This window comes from Oncorhynchus nerka, linkage group LG14 (assembly GCF_034236695.1).
Source record: "Oncorhynchus nerka isolate Pitt River linkage group LG14, Oner_Uvic_2.0, whole genome shotgun sequence".
NCBI classification, from domain to species: Eukaryota; Metazoa; Chordata; class Actinopteri; order Salmoniformes; family Salmonidae; genus Oncorhynchus; species Oncorhynchus nerka.
Window position 1 is genome coordinate 70692589 of NC_088409.1, and position 22672 is coordinate 70715260.

The 22672-nt window shown below is 39.9% G+C and overlaps 2 protein-coding genes across 5 annotated transcripts; one reads left to right on the forward strand and one right to left on the reverse strand.

Annotated features, from left to right (window-relative positions):
- Positions 1 to 251: 251 nt before the first annotated feature.
- On the reverse strand, positions 252 to 13468 carry itgae.2 (integrin, alpha E, tandem duplicate 2). Its single transcript, XM_029681011.2, has 31 exons — positions 13289 to 13468; positions 13079 to 13181; positions 12887 to 12969; positions 12696 to 12769; positions 11508 to 11616; positions 11254 to 11349; positions 11046 to 11167; positions 10759 to 10907; positions 10085 to 10241; positions 9817 to 9952; positions 9558 to 9628; positions 9254 to 9380; positions 7487 to 7623; positions 7182 to 7319; positions 6876 to 7100; positions 6606 to 6745; positions 6245 to 6387; positions 5973 to 6124; positions 5712 to 5825; positions 5529 to 5602; positions 5240 to 5375; positions 4998 to 5093; positions 4787 to 4866; positions 4586 to 4666; positions 4372 to 4444; positions 2042 to 2143; positions 1925 to 1951; positions 1623 to 1709; positions 1418 to 1504; positions 1175 to 1285; positions 252 to 905 (listed from the first exon to the last, which is right to left on the reverse strand). Exons 1-31 carry the CDS (start codon positions 13314 to 13316, stop codon positions 852 to 854), a joined length of 3312 nt encoding a protein of 1103 aa, XP_029536871.2. The 5' UTR covers positions 13317 to 13468; the 3' UTR covers positions 252 to 851.
- On the forward strand, positions 12028 to 21076 carry LOC115141809 (uncharacterized). Of its 4 annotated transcripts, none has more exons than XM_065000348.1 (13): positions 12028 to 12329; positions 14228 to 15191; positions 15508 to 17475; positions 17794 to 17934; positions 18121 to 18295; positions 18709 to 18804; positions 19666 to 19734; positions 19921 to 19947; positions 20058 to 20285; positions 20424 to 20471; positions 20563 to 20676; positions 20772 to 20801; positions 20894 to 21076. In XM_065000348.1, the coding sequence occupies exons 3-13, from the start codon at positions 17338 to 17340 to the stop codon at positions 20947 to 20949; spliced, it is 1122 nt and encodes a 373-aa protein (XP_064856420.1). In that variant the 5' UTR covers positions 12028 to 12329; positions 14228 to 15191; positions 15508 to 17337; the 3' UTR covers positions 20950 to 21076. The 4 variants fall into 4 exon arrangements, with proteins under 4 accessions (XP_064856420.1, XP_064856419.1, XP_029536883.1 ...); XM_065000347.1 differs by having other exon boundaries at positions 12029 to 12329; positions 19666 to 19743; XM_065000349.1 differs by having other exon boundaries at positions 12030 to 12329; positions 17750 to 17934; positions 19666 to 19743.
- Positions 21077 to 22672: the final 1596 nt, after the last annotated feature.

A 22672-nucleotide genomic window follows, 5' to 3' on the forward strand; every position in this document is an offset into this window, starting at 1 on the left:
CATTATGAATATAGTGAAGGAAAGCCTTGCTCTATGTTCTCACTCATCAATCTCAAAATAAAAAAATTAACTTTAACAGCAGCTGAGACTTTATTTAACCTTTTTACAAAGCATGTTGAGAAAAATCATGTTTTGCTTTCAAGATAATATTTTTCATTTAATCTTTGTATTTAGTTCTTTAGAGCAAACATTTTAAAACAAAAACGTTGAGGCAATTTACACCAAGGTAAATAATAAATGTACACAAGAAATATGAGTAATATTTTATAGTAAACCTTACCGTATAGAATACTTTAAAAACACAGACATCACAGTGTAAGTCACTTATCTCCATATGTAGAAATATGCAATACGTAACAAAATAATTAACAAATTCAAAACAAAGTGGCTCATCAATCATGTGGCTTTGTCATATTTCAAAGTTCTCATAATACAAACATGAGTCAATTTTAAAAAGTGTGCTATATTCTAATTTAGTAATATTTTGTATAAAACCGTACAATATAAAATATTTTAAAACAGTCATCACAGTAGGCTAAGTCAATTATCTGAATATGTATGAATGTACAATACTCAAAAAAATACAAAAAAAATATTTAACAAAATACTCAAAACAAAGCGTCTCTTGGATCACATGGCTCTATCATATTTCAAAGTTCTCATTAAATCACTCAACAATGCAAATTTCTTATGGGCATTTTGGCTGCTAAGGCTAAAGTTCAGTGGAACACCGTGGAGATCCGGCGTGCAGTTGGAATATTGTTTTATGGTAAAATCCCCCAAGTTACACAAGGCTCCAGCTTTCAAAAGGCTAATTTAGCATTCAGCACTTATCTTACAGTGACAAAGCATCACTCAGCATCCATTGCTATATCCTTTTGATGGCGTCGTTTGAAAAAGCCACACTGCAAGTTCGAAAAGGAAAGATTAGAATAGTGACGCCTTGATACTTTAACCAAAATAATGTACTGTGCACACATTGCAGTCAGACCTGGGTTCAAATTTAAATCTTTCAAGTAGTTTTAGTGTTTGATTTAGCCTGTCTTGAGTGCCAGATTGGCAGGGTTTGCACTTCTACGATTTCTCTATTGGTTCATGCAAGCTCAATCAAGCCCAGCTAAAATAGTTGAACATGTATTCGATGTACAAAAACATCAAAAACACTCATTATTACCTTAACGAGTATGACAATGATTATCGCTAGAAATAGAAAGCCTCCGATGGAGCCTCCAATGATGACGGGCAATGATTTCTCCACTGCCAGTTTGATAATCATCACCTCCACCTAGGAAGCAGAACCACAAAGCAGAGCAAACAGAGCAAGATCGATAAACTTTTCCAATAATAAATATAATTGTTCAACTATTGTATTCAATTGTTTTAATCTGACATCTCTATTATTGAATGTTTAACCCACTGATTCCATCGATCTCAATTCCAGTGCTTCGAATCGGTCTTCATCAAATCCCAGAGTGGCTTTAGCTATAATCTTCTCAGATGTACCCTGTAATGATTGATGATGGATGGTCACAACAAAGCATTTTGACCATAAAAATCGTAAAACGTGTAAGGATCTTCATCTCTCTATTGCAGAGGAAGTCAATAAAGGTGCATCTACCCACCGAAAACTCTCTGATTGAAGCCTCAGCCACAACCGTGATTTCCTGTACATCTGTCACTGAACACTGAATGAGATACTCCCCGAAGGCCTGGAGGAAGAACACATATTTACTACTCAAAAGGCAACATGTTCTCATTATGTCAAAATAGTGACATTTAACCATTGTAGATATAAGTTACTTTGGCTAATATATTTCTTATTTGTCATTTTTTGGCTGACAAATTAAGGCAAATATGCTGCATAAAATTTAGATTTCATGAATAATTTTATATTATAGGTGTAATGAGAAAGGATGGAACTCACATTTACTTCTGGATTTCCACATCTCTCCTGGAATCCAAACCAAATTGTTATGTCAGGGACCGAATACTGGGTACCAAATATTAGAACAAAAGAAATGTCTGGACGTTTTTAACATACCTTAGGTGTAATACTCTTGATTGTAATTTTGGTGTGACGTGCCTGTACTGTTATTGTAATGTTAACGCGTATAGTTGCATTGTGTTTGTTCTCACCGTGAAGCTGGAAGGGAGAAAATATTTGAAGAAAGATGCAAACATACACATTATAGAACACATTATAGAATTTCCTGATAAAATGTGTGTGCTTGCTCGCTTGTCTTGAAGGATAATTTGATTGATAGAATAGGATAGCCTGAACATGTGAAAGTTGGTTTGGTGTCTCTAGCTTGAACGGTTCAACAGTTACTGTTGTTGTTGGTGGGTTATTTTATGCTAATTTGATCTAATTTGAATTGTTATCATTTATAACGTTTTGAAAATGTTAATTTTTAAATGTTTTTATTTGAAATGGTTAATGAGCAGTAGCATTTGAAGTGTCACTGTGTTCTTGTGGTTGACATCGAATTCATGATGGTTTATGCTAATTTATGCAAATGTTGTTATGGCACACAAAGTATAAATAGCATAAACAATTATGTTATAAGTTGGAACAGTCTGGACATTCTAAAGTTTGTTTGGTCTCAATAGCTTATAGGTGGTTTAAGCACTAGAGTGGGCGGAATAGTAATATGTACGTGCAATTCTAGAGTGGTCTTTAGCACATTAAAGACGCAAACATGCTTTTGTCATGCTTTTGTCACTTCTAGATTAGACTACTGCAATGCTCTACTCTCTGGCTACCCCGATAAAGCACTGAATAAACTTCAGTTAGTACTAAACACGGCTGCTAGAATCTTGACTAGAACCAACATATGTGTACATATTACTCCAGTGCTAGCCTCTCTACACTGGCTTCCTGTTAAGGCTAGGGCTGATTTCAAGGTTTTACTGTAAACCTACAAAGCATTACATGTACTTGCTCCTACCTATGTTTCCGATATGGTCCTGCCGTACTTACCTACACATACGCTACAGTCACAAGACGTAGGCCTCGTTATTGTCCATAGAATTGCTAAGCAAACAGCTGGAGGCACGGCTTTCTCCTATAGAGCTCTATTTTTATGGAATGGTCTGCCTACCCATGTGAGAGATGCAGAATCGGTCTCAACATTTTAAGTCTTTACTGAAGACTCATCTATTCAGTAGGTCCTATGATTGAGTGTAGTCTGGCCCAGGGGTGCGAAGGTGAGTGGCAAGGCACTGGGTGGACGAACCGCCCTTGCTGTCTCTGCCTGGCCAGCTCCCCTCTCTCCACTGGGATTCTCTTTCTCTAACTCTATTACGGGGGCTGAGTCACTGGCTCTCTAGTGCTCTTCTATGCTGTCCCTAGGAGGGGTTGAGAGTGGGTTGAGTCACTGACGTGATCTTCCTGTCCTGTTTTGCACCCCCTCGAGCTCGTGCGGTGGAGGAGATCTTTGTGGGCTATATTCAGTAAGTTGGTGGTCTGTTGACTCTCTAGTGGTTTGGAGGCTGTGCTTTGGCAAAATGGGTGTGGTTATATCCTGCCTGGTTTCCCCCTTCCCCCATCTCAGCCTCCATTATCTATGCAGCGAAAGTCTATGTGCCAGGGGGCTAGGGTCCGTCTGTTATATCTGGTGTAATTCTGTCTTCTCTGGTGTCCTGTGTGAATTTAAGTGTGCGCCCTCTAATTCTCTCTCTCCCTCCCCTCCCAGAGGACCTGAGTCCTAGGACCATGCCTCAGGACTACCTGGCCTGATGACTCCTGGCTGTCCCCAGTCCACCTGGCCGTGCTGCTGCTCCAGTTTCAACTGTTCCGCCTGCGGCTATGGAACCCTGACCAGTCCACCTGGCCGTGCTGCTGCTCCAGTTTCAACTGTTCCGCCTGCGGCTATGGAACCCTGACCTGTTCACCGGACGATTTGCCTTGTCTCGGACTGACTGACTGACTCGACCTCTCTCTCGTCCTCTCATTGCTCGGCTATGAAAAGTCAACTGAGATTTACTTCTGAGGAGCTGACCTGTTGCACCCTCTGCAACCACTGTGATTATTATTTGGCCCTGCTGGTCATCTATGAACGTTTGAACATCTTGAAGAACAATCTAGCCTTAATAGCCATGTACTATTATAATCTCGATCAGGCACAGCCAGAAGAGGACTGGCCACCCATCAGAGCCTTGTTCCTCTCTACATTCCTCCTAGGTTCCTGCCTTTCTAGGAAGTTTTTCCTAGCCACTCTGCTTCTACATCTGCATTGCTTGCTGTTTGGGGTTTTAGGCTGTGTTTCTATATAAGCACTTTGTGACATCGGCTGATGTAAAAAGGGCTTTATAAATCAATTTAATTTGATTTGAACACATTATAGAAAGACGAAAACATTGCAAGCATACCTGAAACTTAAATGTCAGGTCTTTATTCTCAATGGTTTGGTCCGTGAGTTTTACAATGTTCGGTGTGGCCTCCCTGTAAACAACAAGGTAGCAGAAAAATCCAGATGAATTGAATGTAATTTAAATCCAGCATTCAACAGCATTAAGTAGGATTTAAAAATACATTATTTGCCTTGAAATCATCCCTCTCTTGCTTCTTTCAGGCTTAACTCACCCAGTCAGTTGGACCTTTAAAGCATTCTTTATTCCAAAGTGGTACGTCTTAAAATACAAAACCTGGGTGCCACCATTCTCACTAAAAACAATGATAGGAAGGACGAATATAGACAACTTCATTCAAATAAAATACTAAAATGATACATTTTTACTCAACAAGAAGATCATTTAAGAAGTATCGGTATGGAAAGATTCAAACCATGTTAGGTTTGCTGTGATCTCAGCCTCTCGCATCTCTGATTTCTTGTTCACAAGCTGCCAGGAGATGGAGAAATGTACCTAGGGTATCAAAATAAAAAAGGAACATGTTGACAGGTCAGAGAAAAAGGACATTTCGATTTTGATGGGAGACATTTAGCTTGAGCAATGCCACTAGGCTGTAATAGTGAAGTCATGGTGGGTATCGGTACCTGGGTATTTTTCTTGAAGACTGGATGTAAGAGATGACACTTCAAATAAGAAATATTATTTTTAACTTGGTTCTCACAAACAGACCCTTCCATTTTCTGTGAATGATGAACAGAACAATAGTCAGTCAGTTGCTGACTCCTTTTGTCCAGTCAATGCAACAAAGCTGATCTAATATTTCCAACCCCAAATCTTGTTCTAAGGACTCAACAAATTGATTTCTGTTTCAGTGAGGAGAAATTACCATTGTGAACTTGTTAAAAAGGAGCATGTTGGGATATGCCAGGACAAGTGTTGTCATGTAGGCACTATCCCCAAAGTTGGTCAGATTGAAGTCAATCATCAAGTTCTGAGTCATTCCGATTATGACCATATCCTTGCTGTTACACAAATGACAGGATAAAAAGGACAATAAATCATCTGTTTGGGTATAAAATCAATGACTTATTATTTCCACCTTGTTAAAGATGTTTGTAGACAGGAGAAGACACGATATAGAAAAATAATGGCATTGTGATTGAAAACTAATTTACCTCAGCCTTGAATCAGATAGGGATATGTTTCCCCTGCATTTGTCTTTCACCTCACACTCCTTCTCAAATTGAATCTGAAGATTTCAATTGACAGCACATACGATAGCATAACAATTATTATAATTAAAAATGACTCTTGAACAGTTTTTCACAACTTTGTTGAGGAGGCTACCAAATGCTCACCTTTTCTGTGAACTCTGTGGGAGTACAGAAATCCAGAATGCGGAGAGGTGGTTCAGTGGTATTCAACTTGAAGTTTAGCTTGATCTCTATCGGTGAGAAGCAGTCATAGCAACCCTGAAAGAGGGAAGAAACGACATGTGTCTATCCCTCTCTCTTGTGTGATTAAGTTTCATCAGTAAGTCTTACTGGAGACTGTTCATACTTTAAAATAGAGATTTAAAGATAATATTTGTAATGAATGTAGACGCCTCAGAAACCTACCGTAAAAAACAGTTTGATGGGGTTAAGGCAGTTTGTATCAGAAAGTATAGTGAAGATGCCTTCCCCATTTGCTTTGTCCTCAAAAGACAGGCGCTTTTTGTTTTGACCTGCATCCAGATCTATGTTGTAAGATATGGGAAGTTCTTCACCAGCTGAAAAACAAGCCAATCAGGGAACAAAATAAGTGATTCAGTAGTTCCAAGAAAATACATCTCCATTTTCTATTTTATATCAACTGAGACGATGGGTGATGAGAACTGTACTGTACATACGTCCAATATTTCCCCTTTGTGCTTGGAAGCAGATGGCCAGGGTGACCTGCTCCATCTTGGTTTTTGAGTTTGTCTGCGCGGATGTGGGGATGGTGTTAGGCTTCATGGTCAGCTTGGGTTTAAACACGATGACAGGGATTGTTCTGGTAGAAATTCAGAGTTTTGAGATGATTCAGTAAATGAACAGCGCATACACTCTTTAAACAAGCTGCTACCTAGAACCGTAAAGCGAACCCTTAGGGGTTCTAGGTAGCACCTTTTTTTTAAAGAGCGTTCTACTAAATGAAACAGTATACACATCTGTGGTGGACATATACAGTACAGGGCTTCCTGGACAAATATTCCTGCTGTCTATACTCACTTCAGGACAGTGACAATGCCTTGGCTCCCGACACTGATGTAAAGCTGTCTCCTCCCGTCTGCACTTTTTTTGTCAGAGAATGCACTCACAGACTGGCCAAAGTGGCGGAGTTTCATTTCAAACTCTGCAGCTTTAATTCTCTAGAAGTAAGAACAAGAACAACACTATGTGTGATGTCATGTTTGGGTTCTGTATAAAGTCCTTTCACTGCAGGCATCAGGATCATAGCAAGAGGCTCTTTGTCAGCAAGCTAGACTTCTACTAAATCACCTGAGAGTGGTCCCTCTGAAGTCCTTCTTGGACTCCGTTATAGATATAGATGCTTCCAGAACAGCCACATGTCTCATCTTCCTCCAGAGGAGCTCCAACTGCCACGTCATTGTATCCGTTTCCGTCCAGGTCTCCAACAGAAGAGATGGCCGAACCAAATCTGGCATATATGTAGCTGTCCAGCCCATGCCACTCCCAGGACTCCTTATCAAACTTACCCTGGGCCTGGGACACAACCCTCACAACCATCAGAAAAGTGCAGTTATGAGCACCGAAATACAATTTTACGAGTGCATTTCTACTGACCTGGTTTAGCTTGAAGATGATCACTCTGCCCTCCTCTCCTTTCTGGTGGAAGTACGGTGCTCCTACAAGCAGGTAGTCTGTCTTAGTGTCCCCGTTAAAGTCCAGGGCACATAACACAGAGCCAAAGTAAGAGCCCACCTGTAGAGTGGAGATTTGGGTTATTATTTGTAACCTCCGCACGACGGCAGTAAGCATCAGGTTGTGTACTATTAACAGTGGAACCAAAGATGGATACAGTACCTGTCCAAGTTGATTTCTTAGATTTCTTGGATTTCACAATATATCTGTTATACACATGTACCTACCTGGTCACCCAGTAGTATTTCCTGCAGTTTGTGTGAAGTTGCAGTAAAGACAAAGACCCCACCAGTCAGGCTGTGACGAGGGGCCCCTGAGATGTACAGAGTCCCTGAGGGGCCCATGGCAGACACAACACTGTAACCTGGGACACACAGACAGAAGTTAACAGAATACATTCAAGAAGGACTGCCAACTTCTGAAGAAAGCTTGGAGTGAGATATGCTATGTGAATTTCATTGCCCCTTAGCACAACCCCAAGAAAGGGCACTGAGAGTCATCCCCCAGGAACATTGTACTGTTTTATAGCTAAGTTCCTGCAATTCTACGTATTTTGACATGGGTTAGGCCTATGACTAGGGTGGATTTGTTTTCAATAAAAACCACAGGTCAGGTATATTCAGGATGCTTTGAACATTAAATGAACACTCCAAATTCGACGACTTTGTTACTTTTAGATTTATGGGGGATTACATTTAAAGCATGGTAATATTTTTTAGGAGGTTTGACACTTTATTCAGACGATAATGAAATGAGATGAAATGAGAAACAGTGGGAATCTTGGAAGCAGGGACTGATCTCTGTTCTCAGGTGGAAAGTTGTATGTGGCACATGTTGGGGAGTGTTTTCACTACACCAAGGCTCTGCACAGGAAATGTTAAGGTTGATGGCAGTGGGTAACCAAATTATATTTTGTCATTTGGGTCAACTCTCACTTTAAAACAGGGCTAATTTCGCAAAATCACCCAACCTTCAAGGAAAATCTAATGAATATAAATGTTCAAGTGGTTTATGCCTACAAGTTGAAGATCCTTGCCATCATCTTTCTTTACATAGACAAAATATGGTGATTTGAGAGTCCCCTCACCATTTCTACCTAGCATGTGCACAACACTAAAATTATATTTGATACCTGGAGCATTTAATATCCCATGCTAATTTTTATGACTATTCAAAACTGCCCATGAATGGCTGCAAAAATACAAGTAGGCATATCACATTTCAAATATGTGATTACACTTTCAAAATTTGGAAGAAGTGGAATAATAAAATGAGTGTGGGGAATAACAGTTGTGTTCCTGTTAGATTACATAAATCTATCCCTACACCCTAACCAAATCATTATGTATTGTCCCCCCTCTAGAATCAAACTTACACTTTTTGGTTCAAAATCTGTTTGTCAAAATGATTTTCAGAGTTACAAATCAGGTCACCCTACCGAACATACTGGGGACTAGTGAGGATTAAATCGACGTTAGTACATGATGTCAAAAGGCTGCATTCTGCAGTAGGGATAGGAGTAACATTGTTCATCAAACAGAGCTCCCATGCTGCTCTTTTTACTGTTTATAAACTCAGAGAAGAACCTTTTCTCTCCTGCTGTGGCAAGACAGGACAATGATAGAAGTTCCGCTCGTGATGTTAAATTGCAGGCGCAGATTCTCTGATTTCAAAACGATTTGGAGCACAGTTGAAAACATAACACGCTGACTATCTAATGGACTAATTGGGAAAATATATGCAGTAGTTTTCAATATTTGAGATATAAGAGGTGTGGTGTGAGAAGAGGGACAAATTTGTGTGTCTCGTGGCCAATGCGTGAGAGTTGGCAGCTCTGACCTTCAGTTATGGCCTCGGGATGAGGATGAGGAATACAAAACAGAAACCTTCAGAAACTTTGTTTGAAATGGCATGTCCCATAATCTGTCGTGGACAAATTAAACTTTGCGAGAATTTTACTTCTGGGTAACCAAGATTACATGTCCATAACTTACCTAAGTAGGAGAACCTTGGCTCTGAGGATGACCCATTTAAGAAGGTGACCTTATTCTCCTTGGGGTGTTTTAAGATCACTCCTCCACTCCAGTCATTGGCCCCCACAGCGCCGAACAGTAAGGACCCCTAGGAGGAGGAGGGAAAGGATGTTATAGCCAGAAGCCAATAAAAAAATAGAGAGTGGATAGAGATACTATTATGATCCTCAAACTGCATCTCATATATGGTCAGACTACAGACTTTGGCCTTAAACCAACTAGAAAACCAGTGTGTAAAAAACAAGTTGAAAACCAAACAACTTACATCTAGTGCAATGTGATTACTGAATCCAGCCTCGGCGAGTTGAAATTGAAAGCCATCCCCCTGCTTGATTCCTGGTTCATAAATCGGAGCAACACAAACATTTTGTTATAAAGTGAGTCAGAAATGCAAATTGCACCTTACAGCCTGTCAGTGTTAGACTACCCTAGACCCCTACATTAAATTGCACACATACAGTATATGACGATAATTGGACACAAATGTTAAGGTTACACTGATGATTACAGCCTTTTAGTGTTACCTTCGATTCCTTTGATGATACTGGTCTCTAGCTTGGAGAGGATGCCCTCCAAGGCTTTATAGTCACCAACCAAGAACAGGTTACTCTCACTGTTGCTAATAATCTTCAACTCGTCTATTTTGGTTTGATTACCAACCTGCGATTCATAAATGTACAGAGAAAATGTCTTGACATACCAGAATATGAGCTAACTTTTTCATTGAATCGATTAAACCTGTTACTTTAGTCAGGAAGATTAATTAAAAGATACACAAATGAGAAAACTCACCCCAATAGCAAATCTGGTGATATTTTTTGTTTCAAGCAAGTTCTTTGCTTTTCCCAAATGTTTCTTATCCCAAAAGGATATTGCTCCATCTGACACCACTATCATCATTTTCTTGGAGTCCTCTTTGGACCCATTCTCAGGAACAAAAACATGTTCACTGAAAATACAAATTTAAACAAAGCTCAACAATGTAATGATATTTGCAATCTAAATTATATAAAATATGGGCCTATAGTATGGTACTTACATTGTATAGATAATAGTATGGTACTTACATTGTATAGATAATAGTATGGTACTTACATTGTATAGATAATAGTATGGTACTTACATTGTATAGATAATAGTATGGTACTGACATTGTATAGATAATAGTATGGTACTTACATTTTATAGATAATAGTATGGTACTTACATTGTATAGATAATAGTATGGTACTTTTATAGATTGTATAGATAATAATAGTATGGTACTTACATTGTATAGATAATAGTATGGTACTTACATTGTATAGATAATAGTATGGTACTTACATTGTATAGATAATAGTATGGTACTTACATTGTATAGATAATAGTATGGTACTTACATTGTATAGATAATAGTATGGTACTTACATTGTATAGATAATAGTATGGTACTTACATTGTATAGATAATAGTATGGTACTTACATTGTATAGATAATAGCTGAAGCAGTTATTGTGGCGTTTTTGATCTGTTCAATGTTTTTGACCGTTTCAATAGCTTTTGGCCCGTCTTTCTCATTCAATGACAGTTCAGTTCTGATTTCCGATCCATACTGAACAACAGCAAATTCACACTAAAAAGAAAACACCATTTATTTTGTTATCACAATAAAGCATTATCATTCATTTTATTTAATGCCAATTCAAGAGAAAGCACAGTTTTATTGCCAAATCTTTTGTTGAAGTGTGCATTAATGTTGATCAATACTTACATTGAAACACTTCTCCCAAACATTTTTCATCACAGTTGTGATGAAATCTTTTGCCCTTTTAAAGTCTTCGCTTTCAATGCTACCAGATCCATCAAGTACAAATGCAATCTCAGTCCCAGGATCTAAAAACAAAACAGCGATATCGTACATGAACAAAAAAACAAACATGAACATCACTTCCCTGTATTTGTAATAAATGTAGACCCACCATCCTTCTCATCATGCTCATCACTGTTGTTGTTGTTGTTGTTGTTATTGTTGTTGTTGTTATTGATGGAGATGTTTCTTTCCAGTTGATCTACAACTTCAATTCAGAACATGTAGACATCCGTTACTAACTTTACACTCCATATATGGCTCGGATGTACAGTGTGTTTCCATAGTCTACATTTCCCTATGTTCATCTGAGATCGAACTTTTCAACAGCTGTGTCCATCGGTTCAGTATCATAGGAATGCCTACCTAGCGTGGCAGGATAATACAACTCATGCTTCAGAAGGCCAGACAGGAGTGTACAGTTTGCATTAAGATCCTCATTCGTGTTCTTCTTCTTCCTGACCTGTTGGCAGACCTGGTGAGAGGAGAGCAGACCAAGTCATCAGGCCACATGGCATACTGTTGAGCAGGATAACTCTATGGCCCGATCAGTTTGATAATGTACAAGATAATTTGCTTACTGACTTAATCCTCTTAATTCCTGGAGCAACATGGGGCCCAAGATAAAGACGATTTGAACTTTATTTAATTCGCTGGACAAACACCTTTCTTTGAAGATAAAAAATATGATGTCTGAAGTGGAACAGGAAACAAATCGGTGACTTTTTCTCAGTCTTGAGACATAACACTGTTCTGTTCCAGGGCATGGTATTTCCTACACCTTGTGCTCAAAAAGCGGATGTGGATGCCTGCGTGCATGCAAGTGTCTGTCTGAACGTGACCACAGTAACACTTAATGGTGAGAACACGACTAATATCTGCAGCAGACACAGTCAGAGTACACTCTCAATAATCTTATCAACAGAGTTTGAGGAAGCATTTCTATGCTAAACTTACAGACAATGATGTTTTGTTTTAGACCAGAGGTGTGGTCCTTCTCTGTGAGTCCATCTAGCAAAAACAATCTAACAGTAGCAGAAAATAATCAGTTACATCGGAAAAAGTGTTAACGGAAGAGTGGGACCCATTTTTCATGCTGAAAGGGAAGTCGTGTGAAAGGCAGACGTTACTAGCATCTGACGCCTACAGAGGAGGAAGCTGTAGCTTTGCTGAGAGACAATTGACTAGGTAACGATTCTGCTGCTACTCTTATGTAATTTACTGCTGTACAAGTACCCATGGCACCCACCCTGACCTGCAGCCCCCCCCTAATACTTCACTCCTCACTCCCCATCTCATTTATACACAGAAATGAAATACAACACAGCTCTTAGTTGTCTTGAACTACTATAACTATTTGTCATACAGCCAATATACTGTGTCATCATGTACAAATCATGGACAAATATCATAAAAATTCATGACAATCATGAGTGACTTATTGTGAATGGCAAATTAAATGACTCAATAAAAGGCAACACAGCAGGTTAAATAGAGATAGATATATTAAATAAATATCTCTATGAATGTAGAAAACTGTTGTAGAATAAATACCATGTGCCGCTCCTTCTCCCCAGTCAAACTGTTGGTCAATGCCACGATGGGTCGGAGTCCTTTACCTGCATTGGCTACAAATAAAGTTGACTTGGATTCAGCATATGGTTAACCAAAAACAATCCCTGAAATGTACTAGAATAACTGAACCTACTACTGAAATTTGTATTAGCAGGAGTGGCATAGTTTACCTGAGATATTGAGTTCTGTGCATTTTTCCAGACCACAGCTGAATACTTTCTGGGGTCTAGAATTTGGTGATGTAACCAATACCCTGTTGAATTTCATAAGAGAACATGGATAAAGAGAACATAATCTAGATGTAATACAGTACTCTAGGTCTATATGACATGAACACAAATTAATTTGACATAGTGACTTACCCAGCTTTGGACTGAACAGTAGTTTGCCCAAATAGTTTATCATCGTTCGGAAAATGCTTTACTGGTTTTGTGAAAATATTGAAGCCTGCTACTGTGCATATCACTGTAAAACAAAGAGATGTCAGGTCTGAAGCGACAATACAGACCTTTTATCACTCTTTACATTAATTGAATGAATGACTGCCTAATGCTCAAAAACAGAATACATACCAGTTAGAAAAATGTGTCCTCGAATCATGTTTCTAGTGGAACATGTTAGGTCTGAGAAAAAGAAACTGCTTAAACCAAATCAGTCTGATTGTAACTTGCTTATAACCTATCAAAAGTTGTTTTAATAACTTCTGATATATGCTCTTCCGTACGCTGCACATGAAAAAAGTTATTCTGGTGTGCTCGATGCTATGAGGTGATGACATCACAACCTCACTGTCAGACAGACAGACGGTGGGGGTTGTGGGGGGTGGCTCTTGCCTTGTTGTCATGTAAACCCTTGGGTTGTGTAAAAGTATGGGATCAATATCATGCCAAATGTTTTGTGAACACACAGCATGCATTTTGTGTTTGTGTATCATGATCTGTACAAATAAGTTCCAATCCACAAATGTAAATAACTTTCCACAAATGTATATCACCAATCCACAAATGTATATCACCAATCCACAAGTGTAAATCACTTTCCACATATGTAAATCACTTTCCACAAATGTAAATCACTATCCACTAACAAACACCTTTTGATTTGTATTTGTAAATCGATATATTGCATTAGAATGTTTTTAAAACTGCAGATATGCAGGTCATTTCCAAGGGCCTTAAGTAAAATGAGAGCCAAAAAGATTTGTACCTAGGAGAGATATGGCAAACATGCAACTCCATATTTGGAAGCGCTTAGGTTTACCTGACTTTTGGCAGGGAATTGACTACAAGAAAAAAACAAAAAGTTGTCACGCGTAGAAAGCAATTTGTAGTCAATTTGTAGTCATAGTTGTAGAAAAAAGTTTGTATTCGTAGAAAGTGATTTTTATAAATCGCTGACAGCCTCTCATTCGGCCATGTTGATGCCTGCCTTTCAAGGTTGCAGCAATTATAGTATGTGTCACACCCTGATCTATTTCACCTGTCCTTGTGCTTGTCTCCACCCCCCTCCAGGTGTCGCCCATCTTCTCCACTTATTTCCTGGGTATTTATGCCTGTGTTTTCTGTCTGTCTGTGCCAGTTTGTCTTGTTTGTGTTTCTGTTTGTTTTTTTCCTCAGTGGCTGTTCACACGATCACTTTGAGGATGGAGAGGAGGAGTGCGGGTCTTTTGCATACCCAGCCTCTCACACATGGTGGCGAACACACGGGACTCAAAGTTTCTGCCTTGGTCGCTGTGGATGGACTACGCAGCACCGAACCTGCAGAAAATCCCTGCTGTCAGGGAGTCGACAATGGTGTCTGCCTCCTGGTCCCAGACTATTTGGTGAAATAGTCCATGGCCATGAGTACCCGGAGGTTTCCACTGTCTGTGGTGGGGAGTGGTCCAACTACATCCCCCTCCCACCGGGAACTGTTGGAGATGGATGGCCCTTTTTTGCTGTGCAGTTGTCACAGCTCCGGCAAAAGTCCTCCATGTGCTGCCCCCAGTAAAAGCCCTGATGGAGGCGGCGGAGTGATTTTGTGACTCGCAAAGTGTCCAGTCCCCACCCCTGCCATGAGCACTCTGGAGAACAGCTTCCCGCAATGCTTTTGGGACCGCCACCTCTCCTCTCCCGTAGCTGTCTCCTTCCATGCCCGCTGTAGCACACCATCAGCCAGCCGCAGTCTCTCAAACTTTGACCACAACCCTTTGTCGCGAGTGAGAGCGCTGCCACCTCTTCCAATGGTGGCCTTGGCTGCGCCTCTATCCACTGTAGCACCGGCTGTAGGTCTGTGTTCTGTCCCTGCTGCTGCCCCCGTTCACCCACAGCGGCAGTCTGCAGCTCACAGCAGACAGGCCTGCTCGCCCGACACTGTGGCACAGACCCTCTCCACTGCACACGGCCCTCTCGCAGTGGCGGCACCCGTCTGCAGTACAGGGCCGACTTGGAGTGGCGTACCCCTGCCCTGTGCACCACTGTGAAGTCTTACCAAAAGGTGTTTGTTTGTGGATAGTGATTTACATTTGTGGATTACTACTTATTTGTACAGATCATGATACACAAATACAAAAGACATGCTGTGTGTTCACAATACATTTGGTATGATATTGGTCCTATATGAAAGTGTTTGACATGCAGCACATTACATACAATGTATCATTACAATACAAATACATTACATAATACAATTAGCGTGAAGTGGAAACAGTAGGTGTGTATTTTCACTTCTGTTTTTGCAGGGAGCATTTTAAACTAGAATTGATATGTTGATATGTTTCCTGTAACTCCTCTCTCTCCCTTGTCTCCAGCAGACCAGCAGAACTGAAAGTGGGTTTCAGCTGTATCGTCTGGACCACAGACAGTGACATTACTCTAACCAAGGTGACAAGAGGCCCTCTGTGTACCTCTACAAAGTTGCTTTCTGTCACCAGGGTATGAGAGCTACGAGAGCACATGTCTAACAACTTAGATTAAACAACAAACTAGATTGACAAACATTCCCCATTTTCTATTTAAATTGATGAAAAGTGTTGCATGAGATGTCTGATATGAGCTACTCAGACTGTGTTGGCAGATGTAGCATGGCTATGACGGTTTTAGGATTTGCAAAGCATGAACCAGGTTGGAAAAGAAATTCAACATAGAAACGATTTCCTGGTTGTCTGCAGTGTCTTTGGTGTTAACCACAAAGTTATGTCACGTCAACAGATGATTTGTCTTTCCTTGTTAAAAAGGAAGCAAGTTGCTTGAGTAGTCATGGTGACTGTATTTTGTGACAACACACACAATAGTTACAAAAACTATAGTGACAAGACGAAGAGAGACTCTCAATTGGTTTTGCTCGACTCCTCGTGTCCTGTCCTCTGTCCTCGCCTGCTTTTGAAAAAGGTCAAAGGTAATCGCGGAGTGAAACGTGAAAACAAATGCGCTTGTATGAAATGACTCTCCTCCACTCATGCGTCAAGCAAAGGACTTCTAGAGGGGTGGAAAATAAATGTGTAAAGTGCAAAAACCAATTGAACAAGTTGTGTGCAAGACATGTTATAGATAAAAGGATTAGCGTATCGCTTTTAAATGTGTGCATGCTCTCCTTAGAGAAAACAGCATCTGATTCAAAGGGGGGTGTATACACTCTTGAGTATTCTCTGCCAAAGTAGGTAATGAAGGAGGTGAGCAGACTCCTGTTTGCCTTCTAACGAATTGACATTCTCCTCGACCACTCGACCCCTTATCGGTTTCCAGTTCATGCAGGAGAGGAGGACGGAGGAATCGAGGAGAGGATGGACTTTTTCCAATTGAGATCCTTCAAAAGACCCAAGTAATAATAAATACATTTATAATGATAACAAATATGGTTGATCTTAGTAAAATGTCTGCTTCTTTAATTTCCATGATCAGTCTTTACAATATTAATTTGTATGCATGTATTTTGTATACTTTTCTCTAGTCAACATTGTGTAGCACACAGGGATTCATATTGAAGGTGTGTTCATTACAACCTCTACTTTCTTGTCAAAAGACATGTCAACATGAGGATTAGAATTAAAAAATACTTTCAACCCAATGTTCATCTACAGTGCATATGCTTGTCTCACTCTTGATTTTCAACCCATCCAACAGACAGAGGCCTTGTTACAGAGTGTGGTTTACCTTTGCATATCACTTGCAACTGAAGGCCCCCTTCAACAGGAAGCTACTGTGGTCTTCTGAGTAAGAAGACCACATCTGTGCTACTGCTCAGAACTTTGTTCCATTGGCTGCAGCTACAAATAGTATTTGGGTGAATACAGTAAAATAAGCATTTATGAACCTAAATGATCTATATGTGTCATGCACTAAAATAACCTGGTTTATTTGCATGAATATGCTTCATAGTTGTTAATAATCACAGAAAAAGCTGTCTACATGAACATAATCTAAGTACTTGTGATTGTTATAACATGTGAATAACATATAAAATAAATTAAGTACCAGTTTAAATGTAACACTATATTAAATGTTTTCAGATATGTATCAAATTAAATGGGAAGAATTGAAAGAGGCACAGCTACTCAGACAGGAAGTGACCTAATCGATTCCCTCTGTGTCTGAACTTAGTTGCAGAGGTTTGCCATTTACCTTACTCACGTAGTAGCTACTGAATGTATGTGCCTGATACTTTCACTTACATTTCTGATACCACTCACCACCATATATTAAAATACAGAAAATGTTCTTGGTCAAAACTGATGGCTGTTTTTTCTGGATGGTATTATGTTATACCTCTGTTGCTTCAATGGGTAAGTGCTTAAGATAATGATAATATAGATATAGCATTTTATGTAGAGATATGAGAGAATAAATGTAGAATAGGAGAGTAGAAATGGAAGAGAAGCTTCCTGTCGTGAGTGTGTTGTGCATCAGGAAAATAATGGTGTAATTCTTTAAACCCTATATTTAGCTTATAATAGAAACATTTATGTATGCTGCTGAGAATTGTATATCTTAACCATTACATTGCAACGTTTTGTATATGAGCCTGATAACCGTCCAAACCCAACACTCCTCCTTTAGGTAACAAACGTTGCCATGACTCCTGTAACACATCCACCCTCCAGGCTCCACTGGGCTCTGCGGTGCTCTTGTCATGCAGCTTTGGGTCTACCTCTCTGGGCATCAGCCCTGGCCATGGATGGGTGGTGTGGAACCAGATCTCTGGTTCTGGTGCCAGTCTGGTCAACATCACATCCTCTGGGAAGGTTGTTGCCTCCTTCGGTTGTCTGCATATCATGTACAATACTAGCCTTCTTTTTTAGCTTTGAGACTTTAGCCTTTTAAAAGCATTTTTTTACCTTATTTTTAATGTACAGCTTTGTAATTTCTGCATGTAATGAAAAGCACTCTTCAAATAATATGTAAATAAAATACGAATGTATTATTATCAGGTGGACTTTCTGGACCCTAGGAAGGGCAGAGTGAAGGCTTTCCCCAATCAGGGAGGTCTGGGGAACTTCTCCATCAGAATCGATGCCCTTCAGGCCTCAGACCTGGGTTCCTACTGCTGTGAGCTACAGAGTAATGACCAGTGCCATCGAGTGGAAGTTGAGGAACTTGATCAAGGTAACACTATGCTAGTATCTACAGTAGTATATTGTTCCAGTGGCTCAGTTGGTTGGAGAATGGTGCTTGTAACAATACCTGAGTTGTAGGTTTGATTTTTCTTGTGACCTCAACCAAATATTTGTATCAAAAGAAAGTCAGTTTATTGTTACATTAGAACAATAATCTCTTATACTGTTGTATCCGAAAATCTAGGACCCTTTCAAGTCACCTGTAATGAGTCAAAATAATTGGTGTAGGCTTCATACTGTGTATGCAAACTGCAGAGATGCACTCTGTATACACAGCATGTGGTCGGTTTTTCACTTTATGTAAAGGCCAACATATTTCTGGTCGGGTTAGACAAAGCAGCCCTCTTGCTTAATGTTTCCTGTAAGGTACGTGTAAATAAAACCACCTCTTCCTCTCTTCAGACAGTACAGATCTGCAAGTGTTGTTTTTCAGCGTTGGTGGTGTGGCCGTCCTCATAGTGCTCCTGAGTGGCTGTTTCTGCTGGGTGAAATGGACACGTGAGCACCTCCGTTCCTCTTTCTGACTCCCTCAGTCTTACTTCAGTACTGGAATGATATTGGTGAAGCAGCTAGCATGGTATACTGCACAGTATAGAGTATGCTACACTGAGTACATTGACAGTTATTCAGGCTAATTTGAATCTTCCTATGAGCATTAAGCAGCATCCTTTCTTTCTGACGTAAATGTTATGATGCTGATTGGGCAACTTTGCAAGCTGCTTCCATGTGTCACATGAATTGACACTGGAGAGACGAAGCAGGTACGGGGAATCAAACATTTACTAAGGAACGGACATGGAAGGAGACAGGAACAGCGTCTGCACAAGGGTAACAAAGACAAAAACAATTAATGCATCAGAAGGGAACAGAGCAGGGGAACTGACAAATATAGGGGAGGTAATAAACAGGTGATGAGTGAGTCCAGGTGAATCCAATATCGCTGATGCGTGTGACGAGGGAAGGCAGGTGTGTGTAATTGATGATGGCAGGAGTGCGTGATGCAGGGCAGCCTGGCGCCCTTGAGCGCCAGGGGGGAAGAGCGGGAGCAGACGTGACACCATGTCAGTTATGTAGCTACATATCCTACTAAAAATATGTACATTGCACAGTTTAAACAGGCCTACATGCATGTCTTAATTCCACCCAATATGTGGAATTAAGCAGTGGAACATTTCAAAGTAGCCTAATATGTTTGTGAACTGTGATGTACTTGTACTTTCAATAAAGACATAACGCCTGAAAAAATGATAATCTTATAGCAGTGCCTTTTCTTGTTTTATTACCTCTATAGTATTTGAGCACCCTTTTCAAATCTGATTGAAACATGAAATTAATGTAGAATTCTGTATAATATGACAGGATCCAGTACACTTCCTGAGGACGTTGCGTGTAGTGATGATGTTGGGAGAGACGTGGCACAGAAGAGAGGTAAAAAACGTAAGCACACGTAGGCTACACACACACACACACACACACACAGTGTCTTTTAATGTCCATGTGGTTAAGTTTATGCCACATTATAACATCATTATATATTTACCAAAACAAGACCACAGTACAAAGTCATGGTGCATTTCCAGACTGATGCTCACATCTGTTTTTGTCTTACTTTAGGAGCCGCCAATGAGCGACCTATCTATGGTACGTTTATTATTTTACATTGACCATTTTCATTGAATGGAATTTTAATGTTGTTGTTTTCTTTTCTACACGGACCTAGTTTGAACTGTTCTCTTCCCTCCTTTCAACAGAAAACAATGAGCACGATCCAACCAGAATGCAGCATGAACCGACCAGAACTCAGCAAAATCCAACCAGAATTCAGCAGGATCCAACCACAATTCAGTATGATCCAACCGGAATTCAGCATGAACCACCAAGAAACCAGCACGAACCACCAAGACACCAGCACGAACCAGCTAGATACCAAAATAAACCAGTGAGAGATTTGAGTGAGAAAAGAAGAGGGTTTCATAGAGGTGAGCTATACTTTATGTAACATACAGTCAACATTCTATAATAATTTTCCCTTGTTCAATGATACCAATATTTTCATCCTGCTTGGTATTCATGTTGCATTCAGAAGTAACTGAACTTAATGCACTTTCCTTCCCCAGAACTCATGAGCAGATTGCGCCAATCAAGTCTCGGACAGCATTACTATGGTAAAGTCAGAGCTTTTTAATTAGCAATTTACAGTATCAGCATGCAGTGATCCTTTTATGAATTACATTGACTCGTCGTGAACTCTGACAGCAAACCAAGCAGAGATCAATGAGCAAGCCAGAGCTCAGATCGACAGCCACCAAAGAGCAAACGAGGCAGAGACCAACCAGGAGGGAAGATTCCAAATGGACAACCGCCAAAGAGGTATCTTACGCACTATGTTTTACAGTAATCTCTGATACAAATCAATATGCACTCTAGCATTTTGTTATCAATGCCTTGTCTCCTTCTCATTGCAGGAAGCTTTTGGAGAAAGAAACCCAAAGATAGTAAGTATTTTTTTCTCCTCACAACATACTGTATAATCATCATAACTTATCTTACATTGAGACCACTCCCTCTCTCTTGCACTCTCTCCCAGAATGTGAATATAAAAACCCTATCTACAACAAGAGTACAGACCAAATCAACAAATGATGGGGATGATGAGGATACTGGGTCTCAACACCTTGGTCTCCTTTTTGTTTGGGTTCTATTTTTTAAATAAAGTATTGTCTTGAAAGTGAAACAAATATGAAATAAAGTGAAATAATTTTTGCTTCAATGGTTTGAGATTCTTTCATGCACCAATGAATCATCCAATGGGAATCAGAAAGGATCTAATCAAGGCCATTAACCCTAATGACCCTCAGCTGTGTCACCCCACCAGTGGATGGTCACCCAGGCCCAATGGCCACTGTTTGCTGACCATCAGAGATCATTTGTTATTCGCGGAGTGAGAGGGATATAATCCATACTTTCAACCGCACTTTAAATAGACATAAATGACACTGTGAGTGGTCATAATGGGTATATGTCTCTCTACATTCCTAAAGAGCAATTCACCCATTTTGCATTTAACATTTATGTCCAAGGTAAGTAACTTATGTGTTCAATCCTGATCAATCAAATGGCAATATCATTGGTTATATATGTGTGGTTTTGGTTAATTGATAATGTCCTGTGTATTCAAATTCACACAGATGAAAATGGTGGACACTACAGGGTAATAGATATTGCTCTTCAGTGCCACTATCTCATGGGAGAGACAGACCCGTTCGTTGTCTTTTCTGTTCCCTATTATGGCTGTCTCGTCAAAAGACAAGTAGGCTAATTATTTCCGCTAATATTCAATCTCTTTCTTGTTTTGCTGTAGCACATAAAGGCTGACGTTAAATTTGCTTGTATTCTAATGTGCCTGGGAGATATTGCCAGCTTGACAGTGATCATCAAGGCTATGCTAGAAGAGGGCCAAGTTGAGATCACCAAGAGAGTGCCTCTCATCTGTAAAATGCATCCTGAAAGGTAACAAAATCTTTGCCTTAATGTTATATAATACAAAAGTTGCATTGTGGAAAGAATGTATTCAGCAGCTTTATAGTGTGAGATTATATCAGTTATCAGCAGTCTGTAAACATTCCCTTCAGAGGAAATTAGCAAGGTTGACAATCCACATTGAGAAGTTCTCCTGGGCACTGCGACAAGGACAAGGTTTCTCATCACCATCTTCCAGAATGCCACTTTCTCCCCTCTGAACCTGGACACAGTCCAGATCCCCTCCATCCACAGCCAGAACTGCAAGTCCAAAACCAGGGCTGACCACTTTGTTACCTTTCGCTTTCCATTCACCTACTGTGGCGCTCAATCACAGGTGTGTACCATATTGATGGTCTATTTCTCTATCAGATCTCTTTCCCTATCAGGTCAAATTGATTATTTTCCTTGTGCCTACTTTCAGATTGATAAAAAATCATCTAACGGCCTATTCCACATCGGCGTAGGCTGATAATATTTTTGGTATCTCAGATTGTTCTTGCAATTCTCACTGAAAGTTAATTGGTAGGAAAATGTTTGACATGCCTTTTTACATTTGTATCACACAAACAATTTCTTAGAAAATCATGATGAAAGTGGCAACTTCAGGCCCTTTTTAGACCTTTACATGCCTCCTGTAAGACCCTATGATCTGTGAACCAACATTCAACTATACTCCTTATAGTGTACTCTCAAATGTAGAGTATGTCTAGACTCAATTTTTCACATTCATTTATTCAACATTTAAAATATGAATATCCTCTTACAGGTACTTCCACTCTCACCGATGGGAACCGCCAGTGACTGTGTGCTCTTACATGTTTACTACCAAAACCAACAACTACAA